Consider the following 12,421-nt stretch of genomic DNA (forward strand, 5'->3'; position numbering starts at 1 on the left):
TTTTCGGATGATTGACTGTACTGTGCAAAATTTCAATATTATATAAAACTACCCAAAGTCGGTCCAAGTGCGGCCTTCGTATTATATTTTCCGATGACTTCTCAACTGAGGTTCCTTTTTTGCCAAACTCGTAAAAGTATCTGTTGATGTAGGCGCCATCTATCTAGTTTCCTGACAAAGGAAGAACCGGGAGAATTACAAATTGACCTTACTGTCAGAGGTATTATCACCCCCTAGCATTGGTTACCCACTTACGGAACATAAGATAAGTCAATTTATGGTATTCGAGTTCGGATCGACTAAGTGAATTGAATCCCAAGTACATATGGGAGCATTTACGTTTTCGGAAAGTAGTTTCTCATATATGTATACGTTTTTTGTCACAGAGCTCTTTGTCCGTGACAAAGTAACCAAATAGACGATAGAAGTAGCCAAATTGGCTGACCCCCCCAGTCTCTTTTTGTCCATCTGCCTTCAACTTTTTGAGAACATCCAGCTGCCGTTCCACCCTCCCTGCAACACCACCAACATTATTATCATCGCCACTAACACCAACAGCTTCTAAATCACTCTTGCCAAAGCAGTCCACATGCTTGGGGACGATGGGGGCGGATGTGGACTGTGACTGCATACAGAGAGGCAGATCACTAAGTTGCAAGTGTGGTTCTCGAATCTTGATGGCGAGGGAGGGCAACGAGGGCATCGGTCACCACCATCCAACCCTGGACAGGAAAGTACTCTCCTTGGCAAGTAGACAACAGCGTGAACTCCCCTCTGGCAAGTTTACCCTTCTTTGATATGAACGAGGGTTGGCATAAACCGTGGTGCTCTATGCCACTCTCCGTTGCCCTACTGATAAACAAAATGGCCCGATTTTCGTCGCAATGTCATTCCAATGGACATCAAGAGTACTCCATGGACAATGTACAATTCAATTTTTGGTAAAGGTATCCCGGTTTGAACTGAGATAAACATGGCGACATGAGGGCTCGGAGAATTACTCGTGATGTGTTCTCTCCGTCCAGAATCCGGGCTCTCTAAGTTTTGATCTAGTATTGGGAACATGCTGGCGATTGTGTTGTAGCTGAGAAACAGCCGGCTTTTACTTTTCAATTTTAGTTCAACTTCCACACTTACGTTGTTGGGAGGAGCCCAAGGAGTCACTCGCTCTCTGCTCTCTCCAAGCTCTGTAGTGTGGGGTCAATCTTTGGCTCATCAACAATAACAGGAACTCAATGCCATTCTCCAAGTTCCGAGTCAGGTAAGGATATCAAACTCCACATTGCTAAAACAGTTGAACACAAAGAAATTGAGAGCAACGATCCTTGAGCGAGATCTCAAATGACCAGATTGATTCTGGAACAAAGAAACAATCAGATGATCAGCATTTCAACTTTTAGCGGGATCTCTGTCAGAATGGGGGTTTACTGGTTAGTTTTTGCTAGGAAATTGGATCAGGAGCCACTCCAACATGAGACGCCGGCTTATCTTGGATGACCCGAATACGGAAAAACTCTGAAGCAAAGTAAAGCTCGACATGAGGGAAGAGTGTCAATACATCCGATCACCAATGTCATAGGGTATGGATTAGGTTTTTTTTTTTTTAATAAATTTTGAAGCAAGATTAAGTGTCCTTTGTCAAATTTAACAACTGTCATGAATAAATAAAATGATTTTGGCTGAGACTACTTAGGCATGTAAAAAGGCGCTTCATGTCGCCCAACCTTGGAGCTAGCTAGATATCTGTGTTTTGACTCATGTTCAGTGATAAGCTACCAAGATTTTTGCCCATTGTATGATAATTCAGTCCATATGGCACACGGCTCGAACTCAAAACTCGAGATTGATCTGTGGATCGATAGAGCAAGTGTACCGTATCTACTATCGCCCCCTAACAACCCGTCGTCACATTCTGTTTCTTATTCAACCCTCAAAATGAAACAGTCTCAAATGTCACGGGAATACAAGCGATCAATAATTCACATCAGAGTCTTTGTGCAGTTTACATGTGGCAGTGAAAGTCTTCTTCGTCTTCTCAAGTCTGCCTTTCATTTCAGGGATGTGTTGTGATTTGAGATCATAACGTGGAAAGCAGAAAGCCCTGCAGAAGCCTTTTTAGCCTTTTCCGCACGCTTTTGGAATGATTGAAACAGCTGTTTTCTCCTTAAAGACCCTTGTTATGAAGCTTTGAACGTCGCTTCATTTCCCAGCAAACTAGACGACCAGTGTCGATACAATATACTGTATATCCGGTTCGGTTTGTCATCACGGCTAATCTTAATGGTGGAAGAGGCCAATGTCGCCGTGTTTGCGGCCTAGACGGCTGCGACAGTCTTTGAATCCCCTTCAGAAGAAGTCGCAGAGTTTCTCTAAGGTTAAGGCCGCCATGGGGCAAGCTCAAAGCGGGTATCACTTGGAGGGCCCAGTTCTGGGTCCGGAAGCAACAAAGCGTCGTCGCCTCAAAGGCTTCAGTAACAGTGCCATCGACCTTCTGAACGACACCAATGAGGCTAGAGAAGCTTCTCATGGACCTTTTGACATCACCTTAATCGCGAAGAATGACAGATTTCAAGCCCACAGGCAGATCTTGGCGGAAAAATCGGCGTACTTCCGACCCATGCTTTCAATGTTTCAAGAGCAATTCCAAAGTGAAGTGGAATTCAAAGAACTGGTTGATCCCGAGTGTCTGGCCAAAGTGTTATTCTTTCTCTACTTTAACGAAATCTATCTTACCCCAATGAATGCCCAAGATATTTTGTCCTTAGCTAATTATCTTCAGATCGAGGGTCTACAACGGCGTTGTAGTGATTACATGCAGCTCCGGATTGATAAGCAGAACTGTGTGTCTCTCTACTTGTACACCCTTTGTCTCGGGCCAGAGGATCTTCGATGTCACGCAGAGGACTACATTCTCAGCAACTTTGAGAAAATCGTCACCAAAAAGTCCCGAGAGTTCCTTCTTCTCCCCAAAGAGCTACTATTAAAGATAATCTCAAACGACAGACTTCTAGTCTCAACGGAAGGCTCAGTTTTTCGCGCAGTCATGCATTGGGTCAGCTTCAGTCCCAAGGAGCGTGCCCCACACATACCCAACTTACTGGAGCACGTTCACTTTCCACTCATGTCCATGAATGAGGTGGAGCAATACGGCCGAGATTCCCGGGTGAAAAAATCCAAGAATCTAGCCATCGCTTTTGAAGAGGCCAAACGGTATTTCGATAAGGACCCCACTGAAAAGATCCGCTACTGGACCAACAAGAAGAAGCCCGGTCGGTGGCCAAAGATATTCGTTGTGATGAGAATGTATTGGAAGAATCTACCCAGTCCAAAGCCAAGTGGAAGATGATGGCAAGTATGTCCACGGCCAGATCATCGCACACCGTTGAAGTCCTGGACGGCAACATCTACGTGGTCGGTGGCGGTGACGGCAAAGAATGGCTTTGTACCTCAGAGGTCTACAACCCAGTCAAGAACAAGTGGTCCTTAATCTCTGACCTGAAGACCAAGCGTTGGAAGTGCGGTCTCTGTGTCCTCAATGGCTATCTCTACGCCATTGGTGGCATGGATTCACCTCAAGCCGGTTTTTGGGGATCGCCTTTGAAAAGTGTGGAGCGGTATTTCCCGGCCACAGACGAATGGCAGGAGGTGGCTCACATGAATGAAGCACGATTTGGGGCGGCAGTGGTCTCCTATCAAGGCAAGGTGTACGTGTCGGGAGGCTTTGGAACGTGCAAATCAATCCTCTCCTCCACCGAGGTCTACGATCCCGACGCCAATCGATGGACTAAGATCAACCCGATGCGCAAGATGTGCGGCTTTGTTGGTGGGGTTCTCGTGGACAGACCCATCCATTTTGATGAGGGGGATTTCTAAGCCGTGCAAACTTAGTTCTGCCTCACTTATTATTACGAATCTGATCTCGGCATTACCTGTGAAGTGGATTTGACCACCTTTTTGAAGGAGGTCCTCAAAGCCATACCTACGTCCTACAAGCTTCTCTCCAACGACTCTGAAGGTCGCGAATGACTTGTTCTCTAGTCAAAAAGAGTCCAAATACAATCCAATTAGGTTCCAAAATGTATTTTTTGAAAATATCGCTAAATATGAACATGAACAACGAACAAGCTTCTAGTCAAATAAAGCAATTCATCACTGTACTGACTTTCTGTCTGGACAACTCAAATTCGTCGTCATAAGGTGGTGGGTTTTTTTTTTCAATGGTCTCAAGTAAACACTGTTGTTCACACACACACCTGAAATTCTTGACGCCATTTCATAACCAATATGTGAATGTATGGATGCAATTTGGACACGATGCCCGTCGACTCTTTTATCAAATCCTAATGTGCTAACGATTGACACCAGAATATCTAGCAACGTATTTTTGAGTTACTGAGCTCGACAGTTGTTCCATGTGGCTATGATTGCCGGCAATAAATAGTGCAATCACACCACGAGAATTACAGAGCCTTGTACAAATTGACTTTGATAAGAATAGAATGAAGTCAGAGCTTGGCCTTACAGTTGTATTACGGCCGGGATCGAGTGCAAATCATGATAAAACCCAGAGACATTTCCTGTCCAACAATCAGCAACTCTGTTGTCTAAAAATGGTGCAATTTGAGTTGTGATTAGTGCTCCAGATCCTTGTTATCTTCAACACTTCATGGAAAAGGGTTTACAATTAATCTGATTGAGCGACATTGAAACCTGTCCATAGCAAGAACACATCTGTTTGCAAAAGTTAATCATGGCATCTGACAACCGGGTGAATCGGAAGAAATCATTAGGTGAGTATCAAAGGCCTTAAAGAAAAGATGATCTACCTATTATTTTTATTGGGTTTGGTGGACGTCATAGTCCCTTTCATTCTCGGATGTAGCGCCCCCTACGTCGTCGGATTTCCACTCCTGCAAAAGCAAATTTCCCAACACATGAAATCCAAATAAGAATTAAACAAAGAGTTTTATGCTACATGCTCAATAGCGTATCAAAACTTTTGGGATGATCATTTCCCATGAGATTGCACTATTAAAATGTGGGTTTTTTTTCAAAATATTGGCTAACAAATCTAGAGGCTGCAATTGTGTTGAATTTACTCTTATCTTAGACTCCTCAAGTAGCAAAATAGAACTTGATTCTAAATCGTCCCAAATATACCGGATGAAAGATTTAAAGTAAAGCAACCGTAGTGTCTTGTTTTATGTCAAAGAAGGAGTGATGAAATAATTTAACATTGATGTTCATTAATGACTATGAAAAACAGTTCTAGAAATCCTTGTACATATTGTACCTTTGGCGTTATCGAACCCCACAAAAATTTCAAATACTGATTGTTTTTCTTTTGAAATTTTGCGAATTCTTATTAACCCTGGAATATCTTGAGATTATCAATTTCATATCATGAGCATATTATTTGCCTTTCCATGAACTCTGAACTGCTCAAGATTTTTGTCCGCACTTAGACAAGGCAGAGGGTGCTCTTCAAAAGCTATATTGGTCCTTCCAATGTTCAATTTTAGGTTTGGTATGAAGTATCGTATTACTTGCAAAATTGATTATATCATACGTACCATCTAATCCGGAAAAAATATTTTTTGCTTCAAATGTGAACGGTAATTTTAAAAAATTGCTCATTTTTTTCACGCACTACATCCTTTTTCTCATTGGTAGCTTCAAATCTTTCTGTACATGCTAATGGACCATTATCAAGTAAGAAATACAAACCTTCAAAGATTAATTTGGTGGGACATTCTATTCATTTACATCCACAATCCTTCTTCTCACTTGATGTCTGAGCATTTTTTGTTCAGCTCTTGCAATCCCTACACATTTTGGTGGAAATGATACAATTGTGTATTTCTCTCAAAATAAGAGCAAATCCTAAAACACTGGTCGCAAACATCTGATCAAACGATTTTAGAAAAGCAAAAAGAAAAAATGCAGCTTTACTAGTTTAAACATCTGCCTCAACTGAAAACAAGTGTGCTAAGAAAAAGTGCAAAGACTGGTATTGATTATTTTTAGGAAATGTCCCTACGTACGTCCTCACGCATCTCAGCTCGGATAATTTGCAGTGAAAGTGGGAAACAGTAAAATTTTTAGCACATCTTTATTATGAGTCAAGAAGCTGTGTCCCTCCCCAGTATTTTATTGTTAATTGTGCAGAGGCTTAACGTAAGTTTTGAGAGCTCCTTCAAGCCCTCGAGAATCCAGGCTAGTTCGAACAAAGAAGTTCACCTCTTTTCTTTCCGGGTTCCTTCATTGTTTATTGTGCTTTCTTCTAATATTCACAAGGAATACATAGGGTGTTGATCCTGAAGTCATTGACCAAAATCCCAGATCAACCCCATACGTATTCAAGGGCTAGCCAAAACCGCCAACTCTAATTGGTCGAGGGATCAAATATCTTTTGAACTTGCTTTTATATGATAGTTATCCATTTTCTATCTTGACCTCTTGTGGATTACACACGTTCCCAATAGCGGTGAAGAAGTCCGCAAAACAAGAATAGGAACGACCTTCCCATGTACGGAGTAACATTTTGTATTCCAGCTGTTACCAATCGCTATAAGCTTGTGGTCGTGGGCGATGGAGCTTGTGGTAAAACCAGTCTGCTAACCATCTTTAAGACTGGTAAGTTTCCCGACAAGTACATACCCACCATCTTTGAGACGGCAGTTGCTTATCTTATCCCAGAGGGCGCCACTGAAAAACAGGACGAGGTGGAACTCACCCTCTGGGACACGGCGGGTCAAGAATCCTACGAAAAGCTCAGACCACTCTCCTACCCCGGATCAGATGTGGTTTTGATTTGCTACTCCATTGACAGGTACGAAATATTTGCTCTTGAAACCCCGTTATGTTACACATTCAGAACACTGATGTATGAATATACGTATGATCAGAGTTATGAAGGCGATAACAGAAATGTTTCTTAAAAGAGTTGATAATTTCAATTTTATGTATTCTTGTATTTTGAAGTATTCTCCTCGCTATATACATATTAGAGAATAATTCAAAGGAGCGCATGGATTTTACAACTATGCATGATAACCGGCGACACTCACGTCTTTCAAGCCCACCGTCGATGAATTTCCATTTCATGATAAGTTTATACAACTCTTGCATGTTGACCCGAATTGAAAGCTGACGTTGCGAAATGTGGATCTTCTCTTGGTATTACATGCACGATTCAAAGCACTGAGACTATGCATGTTCTTGCACATACATTAACTCTCAAAGTTGATGCGATTCTTTTTCAATCGGGTCCGTCAAAACATGGAAGATAACTGACAAAAAAGAAACGTAGCTCCTAATCTAGAGCTCTAAGGAGAGAAGCGATTGTCATTAATTCAGCCGGTGAGATCTTGTTTTGAACATATCTTGGCACTTGGACGACATTTCTCCCGTGTTGTTTTGGTTCCGCACCAATAGCCAAACCGGACATTAACCTGTGGCGGTAACCAATGGCATTTCGTTGGAATATTCTTACATGTAACCTCAATCTCCTTCATTAGATGGTGTTAGCTACAATGGATGAGTGGAGGGAGATTGAGGTACAAAAAAACGGGTTTTGGTTAGCTTGTTCACTGGGGAACCCTAACTGGGAATATACATATGAGTTTTGAGCTTTCAAAATACAATTGGTTCTTTCTACACCGTGTTCGTTACAAATCAACTAGGGCTACCAATGCCATTTTAATTTATGAGATGCGATGATATTTTTAAATGTTTTGTGCAAGGGCCAAAAAACCAAATTTGACGCACCTCAAAAAACAAAACTGGGAAAAGTCTTAAAACGAACTTGCTTGCTCATCTACCAAACAAATTCCGAGTATATGCCTTCAAATGATTCCTTTTTTAATCTTTGACCCATTCATTGATTATACACAAGTATTCTAAATGGCAAACTAAGATGAACACTGAAAATCCAGTCGATAATCTAAACCTAAACATCAGTTGAGCCTTAATCTCTCCTATTAGCCAAGTACATCTTTCTCTTTCTTTAACACTCATACTCCGGGACAGAGGATCGCCAGCAAACCAGGCAGAAATGTGAATTTAATACCCTTTAATAATTTTTCATGAAATAGACAACACAGTATAAGAGCGCTTGAAAGCTACAACAGGATTGTGTGTTCACCCCTTGATAACAAAAAGTACTCCATTAACGTGCATTTTGCACAAAGAAAATCACCAACCCCTATCATTGAGGTAAATATTGATAAAAGGCATTTTCAAGGGATAATGCTGCTATCAACCTATAATTAGAAACTTGAAAGTTATTAATCCACTAGTTATTAATTACCCCAATAAAGAGCATATCTTGTAGTCCTGAGGCGAGTCCGGCAAAAGTCGGACTCGTACGAGTCCTTTGAATTTTTGACATTTTGCTAGACTCGAGCCGGCAAAAGACTCGAGTCTGTCAGAGCAACAGAGTCTTTTACTAGAGTCAAGTCAATCAAAAAGACTCATCTTGCTAAAATTAAAAAAAAACATAATCAAAAAGTACCTCCAAAATTGAGTCCAAGACTCGAGTGCTCTCGGACTCATCCCAGCACTAATATTTTGTAAGCCTTTTTCAACAAGAAACCTGCTCATTGTCAATGTTCATATGTACTTGATCCCTTTGGTATCCTGATTTCAAAAAGCACCCATTTATCCTGACCCAAGCAACGACGTGTCTCCTTAACTTGTGACCAAAGGCCAATGTCTCACTTACTGTAATTGCCCACCTTTCCAGACCCGAATCTTTAGCCAATGTCGAGACTCTTTGGGCTCCGGAGATCAAGCGCCATTGTCGAGATGTTCCTGTGGTTTTGGTGGGAAATAAGACGGATCTCCGCGAGAGTCACACTTCCGCCGAAGATGATCTGGTCACAAGTGCAGCTGGCACGAGGATGAGTAACAAGATCAAGGCCACGTGCTTCTTGGAGTGCTCAGCCAAGGCCAATCAGGGCGTGTCGGCTGTGTTTCAAACCGCGGCAAAGGCCGCCATTATTCATCGCCATGAAAACCTCTTTGTACGAAACATTAAGAAAACGTGCCTATTGATCTAACAATTGAGTTTTCGTTTTAGGCCATTCAAAATGTATCATCTGACTCGTAACGATATAAAGTTATTTAATTGCGACGCTGCTAGTGGCAAATAACTTGGTTAATTATTAGTACGTTTTCTATTCATGGCAGGTATTAAAAAAAAAGAAACAAATGACAAATAGTTCTGCATGCCTTTTTTAACAATTTGAAGCGAAAAACTATAATAAATAGGCTCATAATATAGCATGCATTTTTGGGCAATATCAGTTATTACTAATCACGTTCGTCACTTTTTGTTAAACATCGCGAAAATTGGCGATTCGATTCAAAGTTATAATTTGATAAAAAAAACACGAAAAAGGAATCATGATAGATTCAAATTGCTTTAAAAACGGGTTTCAAACGGTTTCATTTCCATCAAGCAGCTTCTTTAAAATCAATTTGATCCAAGTTTAAACGAGGGTCGAATACTTTTTTGACTGCACCACAAGTAATGCGCTGAGACCCCAAGACATTTATTATCATTCATAAATCTCGGCAAACTATCGATTTTTTCGTACTTCTCGTTTGGTATTTGGTACGACGTTTTTCCAACTTCACAGGAATGCACTAGATAAAATGTATCTTTCTTCAGGATGCTGCTAAATTCAGGTAGGTCGGCTTAGGGATGCTTGGTCAAGACATGAACCACTGGATCATGCTAGGTTCACAAACTAACAATTTGGAAGCAAGTGAATGCATAGCATTTTCTTGCGAACAAAAGTTATTCCCTCTCAAACCACAGTAAAAGGTATACTGAATGAATTTTTGCAATCAATCACCACAAATCTTCACTCTCCGAAGATTTATGTAGTGAGCTTTAAGAAGGCAAAACTTTTGCTCGATTAAGGGGAAAATAAAAAAAATGTGCAGGGACCAGTCTCATAAAAGAAGAGCGTAACTTGTCTACTCGATTCCGAAATGCTATTACCAGACCCAATCATCCCCCTAGCTTTTTGAAGGATAAAATCCGAGCAAGCTTTTGAAATATTTCTTCTATGGTTCTGTAACGGAAATGCCGATTGGACTCTCTTCGAGCTCTTGCGAATTGTACATTCCAATAAAAGTTGAACTGTTTTTTTCTTTCACTTGAAATGAGCGTAATGTTCGTACATATCTCTTCGAAGAACAAAACTCCACGCAGCAAAACATTTTCTCATTCTTACATTCCAAATCGATTGCAAGACCTAAAGCATGTTGCTCACGAGTTTTGCAAATGCAGAGGGAGCCGACCAAATTTTTTTTCTTTATCGATCCTCGTGGCCAAACAAATAGTTTTAACAAATCTGCAACGGTTGACTATCGCTACCAATCGCATGCACACTAAAAATTAAAAAAAGCTTCTAGACTCGGTGCGTGCTAGGCCAGTTATTTTTAATTTGTATCGAAACCAGGAAGGTATTGAGTGAAGAAAATAATTCTTAGAAATATTGAAGTTATTGGAGCCCAAAGCCGTCGGACAATGTGAAAGCAAATTTTGATATTAAACTTTAAAGTTATGATACTAATCACCCTCCGAGTTATGCCCTTTACTGATTTGTACCCCAATAATGCAGTCTCTCTCTCTCGTTTTCAATGGTTCAATTGCAAGATTACATTTATTTACATAGTAGATGCGATTCTTCTTTTTCTTTCGTAGTTATCATCATCAGCATGTGTTTTTATCATTGGCGACAGTCGGCTTGCTTGTTTATGGAAAGAAACTCGAGTTTTTAGAACAAGAGGAGGAGCGTGATCAAGGATGATTAACTGGGCAGAATAATCAGCTGACAGTTACGTTGGGGTCAAAAGTCTTTTTTGCGGGTACCACTCGTTTCCGGATCAGATCCCGGAACCAGAGCTTCACATAGCCCAAAGACAAGATCTATCTGGTCACACCCTGATCGAGTCTGAGATCTCGAATGAGATTTTCAATCAGACAGAGAGACAACTAGCTAGAGCTAGAGCTACAGACGAAGAGGGAGAGAAAGAGAGAGCCAAGATCACTTTGCTGTCCTCTCTCCGGTCACAACGGTTTTTTTCGGGGGAATCTGTTTTTATCACAATGGTGAGGAGAGAGGAGAGTGGGGAGAAAGAGAGATGTGTTCGATAGTCTTTCGACACCAAGATCCTCGGGATTAGGAATCTCCGGAGTTCTGTCCGTGAAACTGTCCTGCGAACGACGTGGACGTGTATGTCGAGGTGGCCGAACCCGTGGAGGTGGATCCCGAGGCCGCAGCGGCTGCTTGAGCGGCAGCCTGAGCAGCCTGCAGTTTCTGCTGCTTGGTTTGAGGTGGACAGAGGTATGGATCTTTGACCATGGTGGGCACATCCATCCGATCATCCTTCCGGTAGGCCAGACATCGTCGGATGAAGTTCTTGGCCTCTTGACTGACTGCCGGACGATTGGGGAACTGGACATCCGTGGCTTTGAGGATAATGTTCTCTTCCAGTATCGTGGCTTGAGATTGGTTATGACCAAAGGGCTGCAAGAGGAACAATCCGGGGTGATATATCTACATTATTCAATGTAGTCCCGATATAGGAGAGAGAGAGACAGACAGGCAGACAGTATTGTGGTCTATTTATTACCTTCTTGCCGTAGAGGCACTGGTAGAAAATGACTCCGATGGACCAAACATCGACTTTGGAAGAAATCTTGGGCGGGTTCTTACCCACCACGAAGCACTCTGGGGGAAGGTACCAGTAAGTGCCCGCGCCTTGGGAGGTCAGGTCCATGCCGTGATCTGGATTGTAATTCTCGGAATCCATGATCTTGGACAGACCAAAGTCGGTGATCTTGATGTCACCGCTCACACTTCCCCCCGTTAGCAAAATGTTTCCTGCAAGAAATCGATCCAACCATGAGTCACCGTCAACCTCTTACTAATGTCGTTTCATGGAGATGCAACCGTACCTGGTTTGAGATCGTAATGGATAATAGGGGGCTTGATCTCGTTTAAGTACTTGAGAGCGGAAGAAACTTGCATGGTGATAGACCGGGCTTCTCTCTCGGATATCATCTTATGCTGGAAGAAGACAATCAATAGTATTAGATCGGAACCGTTTCCCCGGAGGTTTAGAGGAACGTGGATGTCAAAAGTTTGTCACCGACGATGCAAAGGAGACATCTTACCTGCTTCAAGTAAAAGTCCAGATCATGGCCATCACAATATTCTAAAACGGTGCAGAATGAATTGGCATCGATTTCGAAGACATCGAACAAGGTAACAATCCTAGCGTGAGTGAGGTTCTTGTGGATATTGTATTCTCTGAGGGCATGCTTTATGTAGTTGGCTTTCTTGTCGTCCTTCCAGTCTTTGTTCAACTGATGGATTTTACAAGCCACAAACCGCTGCTC

General features: G+C 41.9%; 3 protein-coding genes across 4 annotated transcripts in view; 2 read left to right on the top strand and 1 right to left on the bottom strand.

The window, feature by feature from the left end:
• Positions 1 to 966: 966 nt before the first annotated feature.
• LOC131882722 (kelch-like protein diablo) lies at positions 967 to 4,157 on the top strand. The gene is given in 3 exon segments (XM_059229963.1): positions 967 to 1,261; positions 2,058 to 3,318; positions 3,321 to 4,157. Coding segments are annotated over 2 exon segments (1,485 nt in total). The 5' UTR covers positions 967 to 1,261; positions 2,058 to 2,386; the 3' UTR covers positions 3,874 to 4,157.
• A 336-nt stretch (positions 4,158 to 4,493) lies between these two features.
• Positions 4,494 to 9,136, top strand: LOC131882718 (ras-like GTP-binding protein Rho1). 2 transcript variants are annotated; one of them, XM_059229958.1, is made up of 4 exons: positions 4,494 to 4,790; positions 6,556 to 6,636; positions 6,700 to 6,832; positions 8,747 to 9,136. In XM_059229958.1, exons 1-4 carry the CDS (start codon positions 4,751 to 4,753, stop codon positions 9,060 to 9,062), a joined length of 570 nt encoding a protein of 189 aa, XP_059085941.1. In that variant the 5' UTR covers positions 4,494 to 4,750; the 3' UTR covers positions 9,063 to 9,136. The 2 variants fall into 2 exon arrangements, with proteins under 2 accessions (XP_059085941.1, XP_059085940.1); XM_059229957.1 differs by having other exon boundaries at positions 4,496 to 4,790; positions 6,556 to 6,832.
• A 1,514-nt stretch (positions 9,137 to 10,650) lies between these two features.
• The window catches only part of LOC131882721 (serine/threonine-protein kinase tousled-like 2), an 8,345-nt gene continuing 6,574 nt past the window's right edge, over positions 10,651 to 12,421 (bottom strand). The window contains exons 5-8 of the mRNA XM_059229961.1: positions 12,197 to 12,418; positions 11,978 to 12,089; positions 11,653 to 11,903; positions 10,651 to 11,546 (exon numbers count right to left, since the gene is read on the bottom strand). Of these exons, the coding sequence (XP_059085944.1) occupies positions 11,199 to 11,546; positions 11,653 to 11,903; positions 11,978 to 12,089; positions 12,197 to 12,418 (933 nt within the window). The 3' untranslated portion in view covers positions 10,651 to 11,198. The remainder of the gene's footprint in view (positions 11,547 to 11,652; positions 11,904 to 11,977; positions 12,090 to 12,196; positions 12,419 to 12,421) is intronic.

This window comes from Tigriopus californicus, chromosome 6, assembly GCF_007210705.1.
Source record: "Tigriopus californicus strain San Diego chromosome 6, Tcal_SD_v2.1, whole genome shotgun sequence".
In the NCBI taxonomy this organism is placed as follows: Eukaryota; Metazoa; Arthropoda; class Copepoda; order Harpacticoida; family Harpacticidae; genus Tigriopus; species Tigriopus californicus.

Bases quoted from the DNA above. Each gene is read 5' to 3' on its own strand.
- LOC131882718 (XM_059229957.1), top strand. From the start codon at position 4,751: ATGGCATCTGACAACCGGGTGAATCGGAAGAAATCATTAG. The intron at 4,791-6,555 runs GTGAGTATCAAA...TTTGTATTCCAG, and splicing joins GAATCGGAAGAAATCATTAG to CTGTTACCAATCGCTATAAG. The intron at 6,833-8,746 runs GTACGAAATATT...CCACCTTTCCAG, and splicing joins ATTTGCTACTCCATTGACAG to ACCCGAATCTTTAGCCAATG.